Raw genomic sequence first — 23,000 nt, forward strand, 5'->3', positions numbered from 1 at the left:
GTGCACACACTCTGTCCTCACAGAATCTCTTCTGTTGGTACAGCATCTCTGAGAGGCCCCTAGTGAGCTCTCGGCCAGGCTTTCTGGACACTGCTTTGCGTCCTCAACCCAAGTGTGACTGTCCAGGCACCCTGTGTGGGGAGAGGATGGAGGCCACCAAGACAAAGGAGAACCAGGCATCTTCACAAATCCTGTCTTCCCTCCAGATTCAAGAGGAAACCTTGTTCTATCAGTTCACACTCAGAAACGCTGTGGAACAGGACACAAGTTTTCTGCTCGGGACCCTTGGGCCCTCCTCCTAGACTTGACCGAGGCAGAGCCTCGTGACAGCTTCCTGGGCCCTGCCGTCCCTCGCTGCCCCATCACGCTGACAGCTGGACACATCGCCGGACCCTGCTCCACCTGCAGGGGTCACGCTGCTCTGTCTGAGGGAAGGAGATCACGGCTTTTCCTTTCCCCTTGGGGATGATTTTTGACCACCACCGACACGGAGCCCCATGGGCCCTGAGTTTTCTGTAGAATTTTCAAATTTTGCTTACACGCCCTGAACAGGGAGACAAATATGAGTGGAAATCAAGTCCTCTTAGAGTCCAAATGGCAAATGGCCGTCTCCCCGGGACCCAAGGACGTCCGTCCAAATGGGTACTCCTTACTGGACCACATCTCACCTCCCGGCTCTCCCGCCCCAGACGGGCCCCGCCCTGGCTGTGCCCTCAGCCCTCCTACGGGTGGACTTGTGCAAAGCTTTGGGGACACATGCAGGCTTATCTGAGAGCAAATGGTGATGCCACGGGGCTGAGCTGGACCCAACCTCCCCACCTCCATCATCTGCCGACATGCCTGTCGGCAAAGAATGCTTTTACAGTCAGAAGAGAGAGAAACAGGGCTGCTTCAAGAAACATCCTCGAGCATCAGCAGCTGCTAACAAATTGAAAAAAAGACGAGCAGACATTATAGGTCTCCTGCTGGAAGTCATCACTTTTAAAGTAATCACACAAAACAAACAAACAGACAAAAAACCCGCATCTGACAAACGCATTAGATCCACCTAAATTACAGGAAGTGCAGAGGAGCATACTAAGTGATACCACAGAGATGTAACTTGCAAAGTCCTGAAATCAGCAAAAAAAAAAAAAAAAAAAAGGAGACGCAGTAAGGTATGCAATCTTTCTGTAACAGATAAATGGAATAGAAAAATAAATGAGATTACAGAAGAACCTACCGACTAAAAGAGAAGAAAGACACATCAACCAATTGCAAACTATGAGCTTTATTCAGATTCTGACTCTGACGAGCGATGAAATTTTGACATTGACAACATACTTGGGAATGGAACGCTGAATATTTAATGACATTAAGGGATTATCGTTAAAAATTTTAGATGTCACAATGGCATTGTGGTTATGTTGAAAAATCTAAGACTCCTTATCTTTTAGAGATGTGAATTGAAATATTAATATGTCTAGAATTTGCTTCAAAATGCTATAGGGATGGGGGCATAAACTGATCATCTTTGGAGCTGAGTGGACTCGGAGGGCCTTTATTTTTGTACAAGTTTGAAATTTTCTTTAGAAAAAAGTTTTCTAAAGAAAAAAATTTTCTTTAGAAAAAAGGGAACAGACACACTGTTGAGGGGAGTTATTTCCAAGTACAAGTGAACCCGAAAGCCAAGGGAGGGGAAGCATGACCACCAGGAATGCTAATCGTGGAAGTTAGAAGGGGTAGGGGCTCAGGGAGACTGCCTGGCAACTGAAAATAACTGTGCACCTATAGACAGTAGGTGGGAAATGATGCAGGTCGATGCCCGCACAGACACGGCCCTCCTCTCTGGAGAGCTGGCACTGTCCCTCACTGTGGGTCTCTCTGTCCCCCAGGTGGTCCGTGGGGAACTGGAGCGCCTGCAGCCGGACGTGCAGTGGAGGCACCCAGAGCCGGCCCGTACAGTGCACGCGGCGGGCACACTACAAATCGGAGCGGGTCTCCGCCAGCCTGTGTCCGCAGCCCATGCCCTCCAGCCGACAGACCTGCCAGCCTCAGAGCTGCCCACCCGCGTGGAGCGCCGGGCCCTGGGCGGAGGTAATGGGGCAGGGCCAGCGTACGGGGACGGCGGGGCCCCTCCTAGGCAACGTGGGGCTGGAGTCTTACCAGGCCTTGCAGGAGCTGACGCGCTCTTCCCGTGCAGTGCTCTCGAACCTGCGGGAAGGGGTGGAGGAAGAGGTCCGTGGCCTGTAAGAGCACCAACCCCTCGGCCAGGGCGCAGCTGCTGCCCGACGCTGTCTGCACCTCGGAGCCCAAGCCCAGGACTCATGAGGCCTGTCTGCTCAGGCGCTGCCACAAGCACAAGAAGCTGCAGTGGCTTGTATCCGCCTGGTCCCAGGTAGGTGCACTGGTCCCAGGTGGGTGCACTGGTCTCACCTGGGTGCACTGATCCCAGGTGGGTGCACTGATTCCAAGTAGGTGCACTAGCCCCAGATAAGTGCACCTGATTCCAGGTAGGTACACCTGATTCCAGGTAGGTGCACTGATCCCAGGTGAGTGCACTGATTCCAGGTCGGTGCACTAGCCCCAGATAGGTGCACCTAATTCCAGGTAGGTGTGCCGGTCCCAGGTGGGTGTACCTGGTCCAAGGCAGGTGCACTAGTTCCAGGCAGGTGCACTAGTTTGAGGTAGGTGCACTGGTCCCAGGTAGCTGCACTGATCCCAGGTGGGTGCACTGGCCCCAGGTAAGTGCACTGGTCCCAGGTGGGTGTACCTGGTCCCAGGTACGTGCACTGATCCCAAGGGGTTGCACTAGTCCCAGGTAATTGCACTGGCCCCAGGTAGGTGCACTGGTCCCAGGTAGCTGCACTGATCCCAGGTGGGTGTACCTGGTCCCAGGCAGGTGCACTAGTTCTAGGCAGGTGCATTAGTTCCAGGTACGTACACTGGTCCCAGGTAGGTGCACTGGCCCCAGGTAGGTGCATTTGGTCCCAGGTGGGTGCACTGGCCCCAGTTGGGTTCACTGATCCCAGTTGGGTGCACTGATCCCAGGTAGGTGTGCCGGGTCCCAGGTGGGTGCACTGGTCCAGGTAGGTGCTCCAGGTCCCAGGTGGGTGCACCAGGTCCAGATGAAACTGGGTCGACCAGCTCCTGCCTTGGGGCTGCCTCTCATCTGGTCTCTCTGCTTCCACTTCTCCTCTGCTTCTTCTTCCCCCGAGTCTCTGATCCCTGCCCATAGCCCAGTATTCAGTCCTCCCTCCTGGCACGCACTCGTTGGAGTGTCCAGCTTTCTCATCACATCCCTGGCGTACCTCACCCAGGTCATCCACGCACTCATCACTCCCTCGTGTTGAGCAGCGATTGAGTGGGTGAACGGGGGCAGGTGTGAGGGGAGGGGTGTTCATTGCCCTGACCATGGGGTGGGGGCACCCACTGCACCCCAGAACACCTGCAGCCACTTCTCTGGCCATGCTTAGGTAGTAGAGCAGGTGGATGACCTCAGGAGACAGAGGACCCGTTCCCTGAGAGGAATGTGCATAGGCAGGCTTCTCATTTGGGGAAGAGACTGCTTGTGCTGGGTTTGCTCAATGCCTTGTGCTGCTGAAGGCTGGGAAGCCCCTGATCTGCACTGTCGGGGGACTGTCCCAAGCCCTGCTCCTCTGAGACCAACATTTGGAAACACGAGTTTGAAGTGTTAAAGGTTTTGTGCCTCGCTTTGGCCCAAGTTGGGGCCGGACATCCTGCTGGGGAGCAGACAGAGCTGCCCACCCCCGTGCCCGGGAGGGGACATCGGGAGGCCATGCCAGGCCCCTGCCCGGGTGCAGCGAGCCCAAGGGTTGCCTGAGCGGCCTGTGAGAGGCTCCTTCAGAGAGGTGTGCATCACTCAGAGACACGGGGGTCAGTAAAGCACAGCGGACATCAGAAAGCCAGCCGCCCAGAGAGCAGCAGCCGCCGCCACCCTCGGGAGCTCGCCTATGATCCCAGCTGCGGGGCTGCCTTTCTAGAGCGGACATGAAGAGAAAGGCCCCAGCTCCCGGATCCCGCGCCCTCAGGGGCAGACTCGGGGCCACAGCCCCCGTACCCACACCTCCACTGGCAACCTGCTCAGGAGGGAGAAATGAATCAATAAAGGGATGGTGTGCCGAGCAGGGCATTTAACCCGGGTGAGACGACACTTCCGTTTGCCACTGAAAACTAAAAACATCATCACTCTTGGATAAAGCCTGTTTCTGCTAAGGTAGAATTTCTGGTCCTCTGTCTCCTGGGACCTGGGAACATCAGAGGCTCTAGGACTGAATCGCGTTGTCGTCAGAAGACTTTTGTTTCTGTGCATATCCCCAGAGGCTAAGTCCTTAGGAAGGAAGCAACTGGGGCTGCATAGTGTCTGGGAGGTGTCCCCCTGGGAAGCCCTTGCACTGAATGTATAACACATATGGGTGCATACACACACACACACACACACACAGACACACACACACACACACACACACACACACACACACACACACACCCCAGAACTTCTCTCTTAGGCATGGCCCCAGCAAGGCCCTGGGAAGAGTCCTCCAGTTCATTCCTGGCATCAGGACACACTGAGCACACCCGTAAGCCAGGTCTGAACATGAGTGTGAGGCCAGAACCCAGGCATCTGGGCTCCTCCACTTATGTGATCTGCAGAAATGTCAGCCCAAGGCAGCAATGCCAGCCACTGGGACCTTCCCCGTGACCTCCGAGCTGACCTTTTGGTCTTCTCTGTCATCCCTCTGTGGCAGGTGTCTGCAGCCTCTGCCTGGCCACAGATTTGCCCAGAGTCCCACCGCCCATGCCAGAAGGTCTGGCTGCAGTGACAGCTCAGGCTCAGAGCACGTCACCGTGGGACCGAATAGGTTTGCTGTCTGTGCTCGCTGTCTTCAGGGCAGCACTCGACTTTCTGAGGATGACTGTGAGCCCTGGGTTTCCCCTGCCTGCCCCTGCTGTAGGGGCCAGCAGCACGCTGCAGTCGGGTGGTGTGAATCCATGGAGCTATTACATTTCAGTGCATTCTGGTGTCAGGTACAGCCCAACATTTCAATTTCCCAGTGAAGCAGTAGCTCCAGAATTACTCTCTTCACGGTTTCTGATTGCCCTGCCCCAACTCATGTCCCCAGTGCTAGACCACTGTGACCACAAGGTCTTCCTTTTTATGGCAGATACTGTAACACCTTTTTAACATGCCAAGGTCCCATGTATTCCACTGACCATTTATACTTAGGAAAACGGTCAAGCTGATATAACCAGGAGGCTTCTTGACTCAATGATTTTGTAGAAGAGACAGCCACCACAGGAGAAATACCTTTCACCCGCATCCTTTGTTGTCTTTTCTTTTCAGTGCTCTGTTACGTGTGAAAGAGGAACACAGAAAAGATTCTTCAAATGTGCTGAGAAGTACAGTTCTGGGAAGTACCGCGAGCTGGCCCCGAAGAAGTGCTTGCACCTACCGCAGCCCCACCTGGAGCTGGAACGCATCTGCGCCCCATTCCCCTGCCCTAAGCACCCCCTGTTCGCGGCTGCAGGCTCCCCACAGGCCGACTGGTTTGCCTCGCCCTGGTCTCAGGTAGGGGTGAAGGGAGGGCGAGCAGAGCCCCTGCTCAGTGTTGGTGGCTGGCCTGGGTGGAGAGGTTCCGGCTGGATGTGAGCTGCTCGAAAGCAGATAGTCACAAAACAACCATCCCAACTGGTATTTACCCAGAGATCACTTTGTGGCAAGTGTCCTGCTAAGTGTTTTACTGTGTATCCTACACACTGACAGGTGGGTAGATACATACATACATACATACATGCATACATATATGTACATTTTATATATACAGTCCCCAGTGCCTACCAGGGCACCGAGCCCATACAGAGTATTCACAGAATATTTGCTGAATATGGAATTCTAAATGAAAAACAAATTCAATGAGTGACTCAGGGGGGCTTCCCTGGTGGTGCAGTGGTTAAGAATCCACCTGCAAATTCAGGGGACACGGGTTCGAGCCCTGGCCTGGGAAGATCCCACATGCCGCAGAGCAAATAAGCCCGTGTGCCACAACTACTAAGCCTGCACTCTAGAGCCCGCGAGTCACAACTACTGAGCCCACGAGCCGCAACTACTGAAGCCCGTGTGCCTAGAGCCCGTGCTCTGCAGCAAGAGAAGCCACCGCAAGGAGAAGCCCGTGCACATGTGTTTCTAGTCACTGAGGATCTCCCCAAGTCTGTGTACCTGATGGGATGAGGGAGGAAAGCTCCCAGAGGAAGCATCGGGAATGTGGCCAGACCAGCTCCTAAAGAAGCAGGCTGCTGGGTCCCCAGCTCCACAGAAATGTGTAACCAGTGTTGATCTGGGTAAGCTTTACTAAGGACTGAACAATTACTGTTATTGATCTGCCAGTGGGGCAGGCCACATCCCAGGCAACACACGCTCGTCTGCACCACCTGTCCTGGAAAGGACATCAGTGTTCTGTGTGGAGATCAGTGCCAGCCAGGGGCCGGGCAGGAGGAGCAACTGGTGCAACCACAGTGCTTAGCCAGACGGGACCAGTGGGGCCAGACTTTGACCAGCTCTCCCTCCATCTGAGTCTCCTCACGTATTTCCTGGCTTCCGGGACCCGTCTTCAATCCCTCCTGATGCAAAATCCCTTTCCTGAGGCCCCTGCACCATGACAGCCACTGTGCGTGGCTCCTCTCAGAAGGGACACCACACCCTGCCTCCTGGGCATGTCCTGTGTCTTGCCGTGAACAGTGTCCCCAAAACTCATGTCCACCCAGGACCTCAAAATGCGATCTTATTCAGAAATAGGAAGTTTGCAGGTTTAATTAGCTAAGATGAGGTCATTCTGGATTTGGGTGAACCCTAACCCAATGACCAATGTCCTTATAGGACACACAGGGGAAAGGTCATGTGATAATAGAGGCAGAGGTCACATTGATGCAGCTATGGGCCCAAGAACACCCAGGATTGCTGGCAGCCGCCGGACTCTGGAAAAGGATGAGCAGATCCCCCCTTAGGACCTCCAGAAGAGATGGAACTTGCTCCTTCGGCCAATGTCTTGATTTTATACTTCTGGCCTCCTGAACTGAGAGAGTTGTTTCTGCTGTTTCAAGCCCCCCAGCTTGTGGTCATTTGTTCCAGCAGCCCTGAGCATCTAACATGGTTGTTATTGGTGTCACCGAATCTAACCTGGGTCTGCTTGCCCAATGCACAGCAAAGCCAATCTACTGACACCATTTTGTGGTGAAGGAAGGTACAGTGTTTACTGCAGGCACCAAGCAAGGAGAACAGCCTCAAAAAGACCTAAACTCCCTGACAGCTTTCAGGAAAGGGTTTTTAAAGACTGAGGGAGAGGGTTACAGGGTACATGATCAGCTTGTTCACAGTTCCCTGATTGGTTGATGGTGAGGTAACAGGGTGGTATTTCAGGAATCTCAGTTGCCGATTTTCTGGCCCCAACCGGTATGGGCTCTATGTGCTGGTTGGTGGTCAGCATGCAGTTGACTTTCTCTGGTGGGGTTTCAGTGTCTGCAAAACAACACAAGGACATGGCTCAGGATGTTATCTGTAGCCCTTGAGGAGGAACCAAAGGTCCTTGACTTTGTTTTATGGCTAAACTATTATTTTGTATTACTGGACTGTTTTCCTTTGTTTCAGCATTTTTTAACTTCTCTGATTAAATTTTAATTTTTGGTACTTGGGGAAGGCCTAGGAGGTTAAAGCTTTTCTACAAACAAGAGGTGGGGGACACTGGGGGTGTCTGTCCCCAGGAAGGCCCTGCAGGGTGCTGCTCATTTTCAGTTGTGTCCTTGTCCCATCATGTTTCCTCCTGACCCCCCAAGGGTGACTCCCAGCAGCAAGGGCTGTGTCTTAAGTTCCTTCACATTCCTCTTAGCCCAGCTTGCAGTCTGAGGACAGTGGGCATGTGAGCTACAGCAGCTGAATCCGACAATACCATGGTGTCCGCCAGCACAGGGGTTTCTCCAGAAGGAGGAATGTGAATCTCAGAGGGGAGACCTCAAGGCTCTGTGACCCACAGTCCCCTGATCCAGGAATGGCCAAGAGGTGACAGGCGGTGGGCTCTTTCACTCTCAGCTCTCCTGATTCCCCACAGACCGGGGTCCCCAAGCATGGCACTCACCCTCCCTCATGTGTGCCCGCCACCCACAATTCTATTGAACAATCTTCTGACGTAAACTCAACCCTGAATGCAAACCTGAAATGAACAAGTTTGACAGAGCAAAAATCACACAGAATTATGATTTTTATCTAAGGCCAAAGGAAACAAATGGAAATATATATTGGAACCAAATTAATCCACCACGGAATTTTTTTCAGTATTAGCTAAAATTTTACTAGAATAAAACCATTTTAAAATCCCCCCAAATGAAGCCCCAATTCATTCTGTTGGAGCTCTGCTGTGTATGTGAGCCCAGGATTGGCTGGTAATCAATAATCTTCTCTAGAAATCGCAACATCCCAGCCCGGCCATTGCCGTCCCTCTGGTGCCTCTACCATATCCCTGGTCCCAAACTCTGAGCTCTGAAGAAGGAAACCATCCCTCAGTCCTTGGAGAGGAAGAGGCAGAAAGACTTCCACACACTGTATGCACTGCCCTCTAGCTGTGTTCTTGCTTTGCTTGGTTCCTCTTATCTTCAAACTTGATGTTGCTTTTTCATTTACAAATATATGAACTCCTCCCCAAATGGTATTTAAATTAGAATTTGTTTAATTTAGAATATTGGACCAGGGGACCTTTGAACCACATCCTTTTCAAGCATTTGCTGTTTTTAAGTAGGTCAAAAGTATCACTTGCTACACACGTTTCCCTTCTATTTTCCTCTGAGTGCACAGGCTTTCAAGCAAGGTGAAGGGATGGATGAGCTAAGAAGCTGAGGAGAGTTGTTTCTGAGGCAGATGCTTCGCTTTCTCTGTCTTTTTGAGAATGTGAGTCAGAGGCAAGTACAGGTGGATCCCAAGACCATGGTCCCTCTGTCCGTGGGGAGACTGAGGCTCCTGAGACTGAATCAGGCCAGTATTCACTCTGCTCAATTCAGAGACTTCAGGCAAATTTAGAAAAAGAAAAACAAGGTTTATCCTTATTTACTTTAACCCAAAACCTAAAACCTAAAAATACATCTTGCATAGTTTTCACCAGCCTGAAATAGTCATAAGCTGCTTGAAGATCTTATCCAGTGTGACTCATCTGTTACATTCCGAGTCCATAACTTTTGGGAGTAATAACTCAAAGGCAATGTTTGCCATGAGCTCTTGTACCCAAAGCTCTGTGCCCTGCCATCGTGGGAAATTGTGGGACGGAAATGCGTGGCCAGCGCCTGGCTCAGTTTTGCCCGCAGACAGGTTATTCCTGTGACAGCAGGAAGGTGGCGGGTTCTGTTATTTGACCAGGAGAGTTTCTATTGGTCTCAATGGCCCAGCTTATCATTTTGGTTAGTAGTACGTCGTCTGGCAGGACTGACTTCATTCGTTTGGGTCGTTTGGGCTTAGCATCCGGTGGATCACACGCTGACCTGGTCTTGAAAAGGCTTAAGTACGAACACCTGCTGGACTATGTCTGACTCTACATGACAGAGACGGGGTGTGTTCTCAGCGCTGGAGTGCTGGGGCCCTGTCTCGTTCTGGGGTTCCTCACCAGGACTGTGCACAAGTTGATGTGGAGACCCTTGGGCTCTCAGGGGCAAAGAGCCATGTCCCAGACGTCATCGATAGGGTTTTCCATCTGGGCAACTATGACTGCAACAATGTAACAAACACACACACACATACACAGACTCACACATATGGACATACACGTGAACACACACACATGGGCCCACACAGAACATGTGGAGACTTCAGCAGGCTTGGTCTGGATGAGTGTGGTCAGTCCATCACAGAGGGCTGCCCTGCACCCTTGACCCATTCGCCCACCTCTAATAATTTGCTCTCATCCTCTTCTAATTATGAGGGTGCACAGGAAAACAGGAACCATTTTGTTGACATTGATGGATAAGGTCGCCTGAGCTGGAGGGAGTCTGCCTGTAACCAATTGAATTTGTACAAAAATACACAGCCCCGTCTATGTTTAGAGCAGAAATTGTGTGTGTGGTCCCATCCTGACTGAGTAGACATTTGGTCTCTGGGAGAAGTTATGGTGGCTGAAGCTCCAAGCTTGGAGAGGTCCACGAAGGTGATAAATAAGGGAAGAAACTCCCCCCCTCCCGCCTCTGTAGAGGCTTCCCAGAAGGAAGATGAAGGTGTGAGACCTCTGGCTGTCTGCAGTTAACATGCATTTGTTTACTAAGTGTCCATGCATTTGAGAGATGAACTTTGCCCTGGAAGAAGCCCTGTGGTTTTACAGGTTCCTTGAATGTGACAGGTGGACAGTTACCTTAGACTAAGACCACGTAGAACATCAATCAGGACTTAGAGCTCTCAGACATCGCCTTCACTAGCATTTTTCCATGAAGACCAATAACATAAACAAGAGTAGTCGCTCTAATTTAAAACAAACCCAGAGGCAAATGTTATCATTTAAAAATGTATCTTTGCGTTTTTTTTGATAATGAGTAATAAGAGTAATCATCAATTCCCCCATTACTCCAGTCAGAGGTTATGCAGTGCCTCTTATACAGGGGTGGCCAATCCTCCTAGGAACACGGGGATTGCCGAGGGGTCAGGGCACACAGAGAACATCCGAAGGGAGAGGTCTTTCAGCATTTCAATGTCCGTAGAGTCTGTCTGAGTAGATGTCTTCCCTGAGACTCCCTGGAAGGGTGCAGGACTGGTCAACCTACAGGGGACCTTTCAGAGCAGAGTGTGCTGGTCTGCATGAGGTCCAGGTGAGGACGGGCATGCGTCACCCTCCAGAAGGCTGTTTAATTCTAGAATGACAAGAAGACCCTCATTGCTAGACCTCAGGGGGCCATCCCATGGAATCCTGCTTCGACGTTTTTCTCCATCTGGTTCCTTGGTTCTTGGACAGAGCCCTGGTCTCAGGCCCTGTCACCGGCAGCAGCATGTGGAGATGAAGGGCCAGAGGCAACGGGAGGGGGCTTAAGGCCCCGGGGCCCCTGCAATGGGGTGAGCAGCCCATGCCCAGCTCTTCAGTGGTGATGTCCCTGCTCTGCACCCTGAAGCCACACGCCCCAGAGTCTGGAGGGACCCCCTCGCCCCTCAGCAAACAGACACAGAACTACCCACCCACCCACAGAGTGGGAGTCATCCACATCTTCTGGCTCAGGGACATTCAGATCGAGGCCCTGGAAGGTGAACAGAAGTGAGCAGGGTGCAGTGGGGAGAGTCCATGGACTGAAGATGACAGTGACTGCCAGGGCCACGCGGGGGAAAGTCCCAGGTGCTCATTTACTTGTTTGCAGTCAAGCTGCAGGTCAGCTTGACGTGCGAGTTTTGTTAGATTGAATGTGACTGAAGTCAGTTCTGAAAATAGAAGAGGAAGGTGCTCTTGCCGGTGTGGTTCTGGTCACTCACTGGAGAGCAGTTCTCCGGGTATGTCCCGATCCGTAGCAGCGTGGCTTCACACGCAGGTTCTCGGGCCCAGCCCAAACCTGCTGGTGTTCAAGCTTTGGTCCTGGGCCCCAGCATTCTGCTTTGCTGAGTCCTGTGGTTCATTCGGACACGCATTCGAGCTTGAGAGCCACTGGTGTGGAGGGTGTCTCCAGCAGCAGGGGTTCTGGACAGAGGGCGACAGCAGCTGTCACTCTGCAGGTCAGAGAGCAGGTGCAGGACACCGTCAGCACCCGGCACGGTGGCCGCCTCTCCTGCCATCAGTACGAGCAATGGCCTGAGACGCTCAGGCTAAGCCCCGTGAAGCTGAGGAAGAAGACGTAGCCTTTGACTTCAGATCTGAGCTCCGGTCTCTCTTTCCACCGAGTATTCCTTTCCCAGCAGTGTTGTGTCCTGTGACTTGTCCTCCACACCTGCTGCTCCTGCAGCCCCAGCCCCTCGCTCTCCACCCTGGGAGTCTGCACAGAGATTCTTAGGATCAACCCATCTGCAAATCCAGTGGAAAGTCTGGAATGTGATTTCTAAACCCCATGCTGAGTTTGAGGCCATTATGTTTATGATATAGCTGAACCACTTGCATAGCTTTTCCTTCCTGGGGAAAACAAACCAAAAAAAGTGAATAAACTTTTTCAGATTCCTTCTTTTTCTTCCCTCTCCTGCTCTATCTCTGGTTCTATCAATGTGAAGTATTTTCAAAATCTGCAGCCAAACATCTTAGTTCTTTCTGTTTACATGCAGAAACACAAAAGTTGAGCAATCTGGAGGCTTTTTTCCTAAAACACGTCTCCCACGGGGAGTTTACAATCTCTCTAGACCAGTTCTTCTCACACTGGGTGTTCTTATAGATCGTCTGGGGGTGGTGCAGATTCTGAGGCAGCGTCCAGAGGTGGGAGGCAGGGATGTTGACAGGCTCCCAGCTGTTGCCAGGGCTGCTTGTCCAGAAACCAAGCTTTGCGTAGCGGCTTTAGAAAGTGCCCCGAGGAAGGGCGAGCTGCTTGTGCTCAGCGCTCGTGTCTGGAGCCTAGAACAGTGCCTGGTAAGAGGAGGAGGAGGATCCCTCTTTGTGAATAAACCAACCAATGACGAAAAAAGAATCAAACCACTTGGTGCTGTTCAAGTGATGCAACATGCTGGCCAGATCTCTTGATTTCTCATTGAGGCAGAACATCTTTAGCAAGAGTGGAATTCTGCCTCTGCTGCTGTTGATGAAAGAAACTCAGCTCACGAGGCAGAGACATTCATCACCTACAGAGGAAGATGTGACCAAAGAGACCCTAGGAACCCTGTGGCAGTGCAGCCCTGTAAGTTCTCAGTCCGCAGTGACGGCTGAGGGAGGGCCTGGAACCAGAGTGCAAAGCACCCAGGCCAGAACTGCGGCTCTGCCGGAACGTTCAGAAAGATGTTACAGGCAGTGGGAGACATCTAGCTCTATCGCGGATGGGCCTCATGGTTCAGGAATCAGACGTGAGTCTGCCCACAACATCGTTGTTTTCCTGGCTGCCACAGTCATATACTGAAACTGAACTATTGATGGTGTTCGCTGAAATTGATTTTGAAGAGAAGGGGTAAGCCTCACAGAATGTTCCAAACCCACATGCTTATCAGCTAAAGCCCTGGATTTTCTCTCCAGGGGCACAGCCATCCTTTCCCTAAAGACAAAAAAAAAGAAGCAGGAACGGTTCCTTCAGCTTATGAGTTTTCAGGACTCTCTGTTTCCAACTTTTCTCCCCCTGAGGGGCAGATAGAGATGTTTTACTTACTCCATCACAGAGTCCCTATCCCAGGGGATGTCAAAGCCACTTCTCCAGGCTCTGTTTGCAGTGGGTCCTGAACATCCGGCTGCAGGCAAGCATCTGGCTGTGGGCTGTTTCTGCTGTGGAAGACCAGCCCCAGGGCTGCCCCAATGGGGTCCTGGCACACGGACCTGTACATGCTGGCAGCAGCCTGAGTTATGTGTGTCCCTAAGTCTGCACGGCTTTAGCCTCGTGTTTTAAAGCAACCATTTAGCTTATCCACAGGATATCCAAAACGTTCTCTGACCCCGACATTTTGCAGGTGCTCCTTTAATTGCTTACATTCTTAACTGTCTTGAACTCACAGCCTTGTCTGAGCACAATTCACATGCTTCCGTCTAGACCTCGAGTCGCCTTCTGTTTGGGCATATTCACTGCTACCCGTTTGGGCCCCTCCTTCTCTCTAATCACCCACGTCCCTCCTGGTTTATTGCCGGCAGTTGATCTCAGATGGACCCGCTGCTGTGGTCTATGGGGTGTGCGCCCGGCCAGCTGGTGAGGGATGGTCTGATCCAGCCTCTCCTTCCTACTCTGGCCCCGCTGTGCTCTGTGCCTTAGAGCGCGGGGGCCTCGGCGTCGGGAAACAAAGTTCCCGGGAGCACGCGAACGAGCCTGGGGAACCTCCAGACACGCAGAGTCCCTGCGCTTGGGGTCTGGAAGGGGCTGAGTGTCAACTCCTGGGGAGTTGGCTTGTCCAGCTTTTCCAGGTCAGGGGCACCAGAAGGGCTGGCTTGGTGATGGCATTCCATGAGAGACCCATAGCCTGCGTCCCCAGATGCGTGTGCCACTTTTTGGTGTCCATCGGACACTTGATGGCTCAAGGACGTTCAGGCTTCTGGGCACTTCTCCCCAGGGTCCATACCTGGGAAAAATCCAGAACTGCTCCGCCACCCACAGTGGTTGGTTGAGGCAGACCACCGTGAGGAGCCTGTTGGGGGGCAGGGGGGAAGCTTGCGAGAGCAGCTGACCCAAGGACCTGGTGGCCCCGGTGACTCTTCTTGTGCTTCCCGCAGTGCACGGCCAGCTGTGGAGGCGGCATGCAGACGAGGTCAGTGCAGTGCCTGGCGGGGCGCCGGCCGGCCGTGGGCTGCTCCGCGCACCAGAAGCCCGCGGCCTCCCAGGCCTGCAACACCCGCTTCTGCCCCATCGCACAGAAGAAAGGTGAGTGTTGGAGCCCCTCGGCTTGACCTTGGCGTTTCGGGGGGGCTGTCCCGTTTCCGGAGTGTCTCCTAAGAGGGCTGAGCAGGTGTGGGGCGCCCGCTAGGTCGAGGGGTTGGTGTCGGCTTCCCGGTTCTCTCTCCATCTCCTCCCCCAGCTTTCCCATGACATAGCCCACAAAGCAGACCCCTCGCTTCTCACGCCTCCCCAGAAATGCCACGGACGGCTGGGAAATCAGTTTGCTCCTGTTTCACTGCTGCTCTTTATATTCAGAGAAGCCGATTTCAAGTAGAGCAGCCTTTTCCGCCCGAGGTAAAGGAGAACCCAGATTCTTCCTTGGATGCGCTCTAAACGCCATCCCTGTGCACATGCCCTCGGTGCCTCAGGTATTTGCGGGGACCACGCCCTGTGTATCTGTTGAGGTTTCTGGAAGAGAAAATGGGGCTGGAGGAGAATGAGTGGTCTGGCTCAATCAGGGACTCAGCAGTTGGAGTCCAGTCCACAGAAGCCCCATCGCCTTGGGTGGATGAATGGTTATGTGGATGGGTTTATCACAAAAAGCAGAAAATTTCAACTTTGCGGGAAGCTTCCAAGAAAGGTCTTGTGAAAACAGTACAACCCACGTGGCGCATTTGACCTGAGGAGCTGCCCTCCTTCAGCAGCTTCAGGGCAAGGACAGATTTACCTTGATTTTCTGGAGTCATTGGCAGTGACAGCAGACACGGGGTGCTGGAACGGTGACTCACTCGGGACTGCTCACTTTCAGACGCCTTCTGCGAGGACCGCTTCCACTGGTGCCCCCTGGTGCCCCAGCACGGGATGTGCAGCCACCACTTCTACGGCCAGCAGTGCTGCAAGATGTGCTCCACATCCAACCTGTGAGCTGACAGGGCACAGGAGGTACCTGTTTCCAGCACCAGCGAGCTGTGTGGTCTACACCGGGGTGCTTCCGAGGAAGATGGAAGCTGGGAGAAGAAAAAACATCTGGGGCTCTTATATACGATTCTGTGCATGCCTGTGTGTGTGTGTGTGTGTGTGTGTGTGTGTGAGCACGTGAGCGTGTGTGTGACTCGTGTGTGTGAGCGCATCCCCAGGCACATGGACACGCTCTCGGGGAGGTGGGGATGTTGAGTCAGGCCGCAGGGCGCACTGTGCAGCAGGGCACGTGCTCACCTAGAACTGCAGAGCTTTGTCAAGGAAGGCAGGCCAGGAAATGAGGGAGAAGTACGGAACACCTGCCTCTAAGGATGTCGGCCCAGCTCCCACCTGGAGGTCCCTTCCAACAGCGGGATCAGTTTTAGGCTGCGTCCCCAGGCCCATCCTGCCCCAAGAGCAGTTTCTCTGCACAGCGACCTGGGGCCCGGACAGGAGAGCTGGTCTCCATCCTGATTGGGGACCTCGCCTCTGGAAACGGGAAAATGAAATCCCTGCTAGGGTGCTCCTGTCCCTTTCAGACTTGTGTGCTGGAGGAGAGAATTTTCTTATTTTATGTTTTATCTTTCTCAGTTATTTACAAGTGAGTGTTCCTATTTAAACCCATTTCTTACTGCTTTTCTACTTCAAGTGACAGAATTACAGGTTGTATCTGAATTAGAGACTTACCGGTTACACCGAATCCCCACCGTCCTACTGAGGACTAGTGGTGGGTCCACTTGGGCAGATGTCAAGTGATGACCTTGGAGCCCTGTGTTTCGTTTTTGTATTTTGCGGGGTTTTCAAAAAAAATGTTTCCGTAAATTTTGGTTGTTTTTGTAACACCCATTCAGAAGGAAGGCCTATTTCCTGGTGAAAAGCTGCGCGGCTGGCCTCTGACATCCTCCCGTCAGTATCCGTGTGGCTTTTAATCCTTTCCTGTGGTGCGATCTCCATTCCAAATGGCACCTGGATATTTATATTTACTGAAGTTTTATAATAAATTTTATATGGTGCGGCGTGCTTCTGAACTGCTCGTGAGTCTTCATGACGTCTGCTCTTAGATGCGAGGGCTGGCACAGAGACCGGGAAATTGGCCTCAAAGAGAAACGGGGCTCCAGAACCTGGTAGAAAGTGCTGGAATCAGTCTGAGGAGAAAATGCCCCCGAATGAGGAGGCTTCAGGGAAGACGGTTGGTGATGGTGGCAGCCTGTGCAGGGGGGCACTTCTGCAGGGTCATCCTGCCCAGGGACCAGGTTTTCTACGGCTTCACCTGCAACCGGCACAGGACAGGTGCAGCCTCTCTAGAGATGACACGATTAATTGAAAGGTGACCCCTGACCCTGTTATCCCTGCTGTATTAGTCAGCATTCTCTAGAGACACAGGCACAATATATTTATAGAGGGGGTGGGTGTTTTAAGGGATTGACTCACACGATTGTGGGAGCTGGCAAGTCCAAAACCTGTACGCCAGGCAGCAGTCCATAAGTTCGGGTTAGAGTTGATGCTGCAGCCTTGAGCCTGCAGAGGTTCTGCAGAGCAGCAGGCTGGAAACTCAGGCAGGGTTTTTTGGGGTTTTTTTGAAATTGAAATTGAAATAAAAAATCCTCCAACAAACAAAAGCCCAGGACTAGATGGCTTCACAGGTCAATTCCATCAACATTCAGAGAAGAGCCAACATCCATCCTTCTCAAACTCTTCCAAAATATTGCAGAGGAAGGAACACTCCCAAACTCACTCCATGAAGCCACCATCACCGTGATACCCTACTTTTTTCTCCTGTAGTAGAGAATGGAACCACCATTTACTGACTTCGCGTTGAACATGAATCCCAGAATTCCTGGTTGCCCACTGGTTAAAACTTGGTGCTTTCACTGCCATGGGTTCGATTTTGATCCCTGGTCTGGGAACTAAGATCCCACTGGCTGGATCATACTCATCGGCGTGGCCGTCCCAGCAGAGTCTGTGGGTGAACATGGGACCGGGGCACAGAGGCCCCTCCCGGCCCCGAGACAGAGTCAGGCCAGATGGTGCCCACACTGAGCCTCAGACCCTTCTCAGAACCGCAGGCACAGCACCCTCCTGGCTCTCTTTACCTCGGGCCGGCCCAAGGTACCAAAGCTCCCCACCAGCGAACAGATCCCTCAGGCAGGGTTTCTATGTTACAGTCTTGAGGCCGAATTCCTTCTTCTCAGGGAAACATCAGTCTTTGCTCTTGGGACCTTCAACTGATTGGACGAGGCCCACCCCACTGTGATGGGTGATTGGCTTTACTCAAAGTCCACTGATTTAAATGTTAAATGTTAATCAGGTCTATGCATGCACCCCAGTGTTCATAGCAGCACTATTCACAATAGCCAAGACATGGAAGCAACCTAAATGTCCATCAACAGGCGAATGGATAGGGACTTCCCTGGTGGCGCAGTGGTTAAGAATCGGCCTACCAATGCAGGGGACACAAGTTCAAGCCCTGGTCCGGGAAGATCCCACATGCCTCAGAGCAACTAAGCCCACACACCACAGCTACTGAGTCTGTGCTCTAGAGCCCGCGAGCCACAACTACTGAAGCCCATGTGCCTAGAGCATGTGCTCCGCCACAAGAGAAGCCACCGCAGTGAAAAGCTCCCATGCCGCAAATAAGAGCAGCCCCCGCTCACTGCAACTAGAGAGAGCCTGTGCACAGCAACGAAGACCTAACACAGCCAAAAATAAATTAATTAAATTTTTTAAATACTTAAAAAGAAACATGAATGGATAAAGAAGATGTGGCACATATATACAATGGAATATTAGCCATAAAACAGAATGAAATATTGCCATTTGCAGCAACATGGATGGACCTAGAGATTATCAAACTAGGTGAAGTGAGCCAGACAGAGAAAGACAAACATCATATGGTATCACTTATATGTGGAACCTAAAAAAATATACAAATGAACTTATTTACAAAACAGAAACAAATTCACAGACATAGAAAGCAAACTTATGGTTACCAAAAGGGATAGTGGGGTGGGTGAGATAAATTATGAGTGTGGGATTAGCAGATGCACACTACTATATATAAAATAGGTAAATGACAAGGTCCTACTGTGTAGCACAGGGAACGGTATTGAATATCACGTAATAAACTATCAATATAGTGGAAAAGAATTTGCAAAAGAATATGTATATATGTGTATGTGTGTGTGTATATATGTGTGTGTATATATATATATACATATATACACACACACACACATATATATATATATATGGAATCACTTTGCTGTACAGTAGAAACTAACATAACATCATAAATCAACTAAACTTCAATAATTTTTTTTTTTTAGTTTTTAAAATGTTAATCACATCTAAAATACACCTTCACAGCAACGCTAGTCTGGTGTTTGGCCAAGCAGGTGGACCTCAGAGCCCAGCCTAGTTGATATGTACAATTAACCATCACACTAATCCCCCTCGGACTGGATTATGCGAGCCCTAACTGGGGACCCAGAAAACCTGCAGCGGCGCCTGGGATTACAATCGACACTTGCCCTCCCAAACACCAGCTGCCCCAAGTGCAGCTCCTGGTGTGGCCAGCCCCACTCACCCTGTGCACCTCCCTGGCTTGCAATAGCACCTGCACCACCTCAGTGAGCCCCTGGACCCAAAGTGCGGGAGATGGTCCGAATCCCGTTTCACTGGCCTGGCTCTGTGAAGGATGCAAAGTGGCCCCTCACATGGTCCCGTCTTCAAGGACTTGTTTCATCAGGAAAGTAACGTCGGGCCCCAAAGTGCTGTATTACAAGAATAGGGAGGCGCAGAGGAGGGGGAGATTCGCTCCCACTGGGAGGGCAGTGATAGACCAGAAGGGCAGGCTGCCCTCCAGACACTAACGTAGGGAAAAAAGAATGACAAGAGGTAGCTGCAGAATGAAGCTGCCCCATCTGCCCTCAGCTCTGTGCTGGAGGAAGATGAAAGATAAAGGGCCTCACTGGGCAAAGTTTTGCAAAATCCTTTGCAAGACAGTATTATAGCAAGAGACTGAAATTACAGGCCAAATACAAAGAAAGCTGTGTTTCAATATGTAATTCAGATGCCACTGTGTGGGTGCCAGAAGCCGGGGCCCTGTGTGAGTGGTCTGGTTCCTGCCATCCTGAAGGGGGCTCAGTTCCAGCTTGAGGCCGCTTGCCCACTTCAGGCACATTTTTTCTGCTAAAAGAGTATCACTGATTTCAGCATCAAAATTACAGTTCAAAATTAAAAAATAGTCATTCTGCATTTTCCACATACTAAGTTTGCCATTCCTTTTTTTAAAAAAAAATATTGAAGCATAGTTGATTTATGCTGTTGTGTTAGTTTCAGGTATACAGCAAAGTGATTCAGTTATATATATATATATATATATATATATATATATAAAACTATCTATAGATATATAACCATCTACATATTATTTTTTAGATTCTTTTCCCTTATAGGGTATTACAAGACATTGAGTATAGTTCCCTGTGCTGTACAGTAGGTCCTTGTCAATTATGTATTTTATATATAGTAGTGCGTATCTGTTAATCCCAAACTCCTAATTTATCCCTCCCCCGCTTCCCCTTTGGTAACCATAAGCTTGTTTTCTATGTCTGTGAGTCTATTTTCTGTTTTGTAAATAAGTTCATTTGTATCATTTTTTTTAAAATTCTACATATAAGTGATATCATAGGATATTTGTCTTTGTCTGAATTACTTCACTTAGTATGATAATCTCTAGGTCCATCTATGTTGCTGCAAATGACATTACTTCATTCTTTTTCATGGCTGAGTAGTATTCCATTGTGTGTGTGTGTGTGTGTGTGTGTGTGTGTGTGTGTATACACACACACACATATATATAGACATATATATACCACATCTTCTTTATCCATTCCTCTGTTGATGGACATTTAGGTTGCTTCCATGCCTTGGCTGTTGTAAACAGTGCTGCTATGAACATTGGGGTGCATATATCTTTTCAAATTAGAGTTTTCTCTGGCTATATGCCCAGGAGTTGGATTGCAGGATGGTAGCTCTGGTTTTTTTATCCATAAAACCTAAAGAGCATTGTAATAGGCTCTAATTTTCTCTGCTGAATCCTAAAACTGACTATCACATCATCACAAGCTCTGGGCCGCAAAATTCACCCCTCTTTTTCCCCTGTACTAGATTCCTGCTCTTTAAAAGTCAGGTTTGTAAAGACATTAGGAGGTTGGATTATAGTGAAACTCAGCTTATGAATGGCAGTCCTCCAACAGGGTCATAAATTCAGTCTTTAAAATAAGTCCCTTTGAGCAGACCAGCCGTTCCAGAAAACGGTTCTCCTGCCGCTCGCAGAGGACATGTCAGGGATGACAACCTTAGCCTGGTCACCGGCTGGTGAGGGGGTCATCAAAGGCCAAAGCCCAACTAACCTAGCTGGTTTCTTGCCTTGGCCTAGTGTCTGATGCTGGTTTCCCCAGTTGCTCTGTAATCATCCACCTTCCTGGTGTCATGACACCCAACACTCGGAGACTCAGAGTGAAGCCTGCTGTCCACTGGGGGAAGCTCTTGACCTGCCCAGGTTGCTGCTTCTCTCAGGTGAGCAGAGTCACTGGATCAAGGGGAGATGCCACAGGGATGATTCTTTGCCCCAGAACCAAACCCAGCTTTTCTCCGTCCCTTAGACGTGGAGAAAGGGTGCTGAGATGAGGGACTGGAAACACAAATCTGTCAAGTCAGAGTCCTGTTTTGTCTCTACACAGATATTGACATGCACATGCAGAATGCAGGGATGGGCATGTATTTGAAGTCAGGTTTTGTTCCTCATAATTAATTTTGACTTTTTACAACTGAAAAAAAGCTTTTGGTTTGCACACTTCAGCAAGTCCTATTTGCTAATTTCCAGGTGGAAACAGGATCACTTTGGAGAGTACAAGCGGACACAATTAATATGCACACCAGGACGCCAGGGCCAGACACAGGAGTCCCACCTACACACACGACAGACCACTTCACTCACTCACGCTACTTTTATTCTCCTCCAGGTGAGAAAATGGCTTTATTTACCACACTTACCAGATGCCCCAAGGCTGCCAGAAGTGAAGGCAGCAGGGCTCATGCCTTCTATGGGTCCCGGTAGCTGAGGCCTGCAGTTTGCACCAGCTTTGCAAAGTGCAAGGGACCGGCAGCTTGGCCCAGGCTAGTTTCTAACACAACACAGCCCAGCCATCACGGTGAGCCCGCCCAGGCCCAGACTCCTCTGGCTCAGCCTCACTTATCACACCACCAGCCTGGAAGAAGCCATGGCCACAAATGAGCGCGTTGTCTAGAGGCACTGAAAGAAAATGGATTACTCACTTGTCATTTATGCCACCATGAATTCCACATGTAGTCACCACACACCAACTCTCGGTCAGCTTGGTGGCTGCAAGGACAACCCCAAGGTCACGGAGGCTCATAAGGACAAAGGTTTATCTCTACCTCTGTGGCTGTCCATTGCCTGCGGAACTGCTCTGGGTGTTTTCTTCAATCCCGAGTCCAGGGTGAAAGGCAGCCCCCGACCCAGGCCATCCTGTTTGGACGGCAGAGAGAAGCAGGTCAGCAGCTGCTGGTCACGGTCGCTGCCTGTTACCGCTTCTGCCCAGAACAGGCCCCGGGTCACATGTACTCACACCCTGCCATCCAGAGCAAAGAGCACTCAAAACCAGGGTGAATGGGGCGGGGACCTGAACTCCTGCCACAGGGAGGCCCTTGTGGCAGACGGTGTGGTGAGGTGTGCACTGCATGTACCAGGAAGGGCTTGGCTCTCAGACCAGCCGAATCACCCATCACACCTACTATGTGCCAGGCATAGCGCTGCTTCTACACTCACTCACGTGAGAATAAATAGGGACCCTTCCCTTAAAGCTGCTGCAGTGTGATGGTCCTGGACGAGCCGTTTCCCCTCCCTTGCTGTTGGATGTTTTGCCTATAAAACAAAGCAATTAGATCTTTCAGATTCCTCAAAAATTCCACGATGCTATCCCTTCCATTTTATTTATTTTTAAACTAACCCTTGACTGGAAGTCATGAATTAACCCTGAGCACAGAATCTCGTATCATGCAATCCAGCCAGATGGAGGGGAGGGTCTCGTTCTGCGTTAGAAGCAGATAAAGAAGTTAAAGTGGTGCGTTTTGGTGGTGCCTATTGAAATCTTTACACCTACACTCATACACTCACAGGCTCCAGAAATGAGCAGAGCAGAGCCCACCTGTAATTCTCCAAGAGGCCAGGTGGGTCGAGTCCAGACCACGGTGTCCAGGGCTACCTGCCCACTGGCAACGGAGGGAACCAAAGGCAGTGCCGAGGCTCCTCCTGCCGGGGTCTCCAGCAGGAACTGTCCCCGGGCCCACGTGCCTGCTGGACTCGCCCTGACAGTGGCCTGGCTGCCGTCCATGGTCTCGGGCCTGAGCCAAGATTCCCAAGGCTCCCACCTGGGTCACGTGCAGCCATGGGTCACAGCGGCTGCAGTTTCTTCTGACCTCAGGTTTGATGGCTGACCCCGGCAGCTGACACCCCAGCTGGGGTCCTGCGGTGGGTTTACAAAGCACGAAACCTTGAATCTGAAGTCCGGCAGAGACCCTGTGGCACCCGTGTA

At 51.1% G+C, this 23,000-nt stretch overlaps 1 protein-coding gene across 1 annotated transcript in view; it reads left to right on the top strand.

Annotated features, from left to right (window-relative positions):
• ADAMTS16 (ADAM metallopeptidase with thrombospondin type 1 motif 16) overlaps positions 1–15,345 on the top strand; it is a 154,952-nt gene extending 139,607 nt beyond the window's left edge. The window contains exons 19-23 of the mRNA XM_027125373.1: positions 1,875–2,076; positions 2,183–2,377; positions 5,345–5,569; positions 14,319–14,466; positions 15,230–15,345. Of these exons, the coding sequence (XP_026981174.1) occupies positions 1,875–2,076; positions 2,183–2,377; positions 5,345–5,569; positions 14,319–14,466; positions 15,230–15,345 (886 nt within the window). The remainder of the gene's footprint in view (positions 1–1,874; positions 2,077–2,182; positions 2,378–5,344; positions 5,570–14,318; positions 14,467–15,229) is intronic.
• Positions 15,346–23,000: the final 7,655 nt, after the last annotated feature.

The sequence above is a fragment of the Aethalodelphis obliquidens genome, unplaced genomic scaffold (genome assembly GCF_003676395.1).
Source record: "Aethalodelphis obliquidens isolate GAN/ISIS:26980383/991018 unplaced genomic scaffold, ASM367639v1 scaffold29, whole genome shotgun sequence".
In the NCBI taxonomy this organism is placed as follows: Eukaryota; Metazoa; Chordata; class Mammalia; order Artiodactyla; family Delphinidae; genus Aethalodelphis; species Aethalodelphis obliquidens.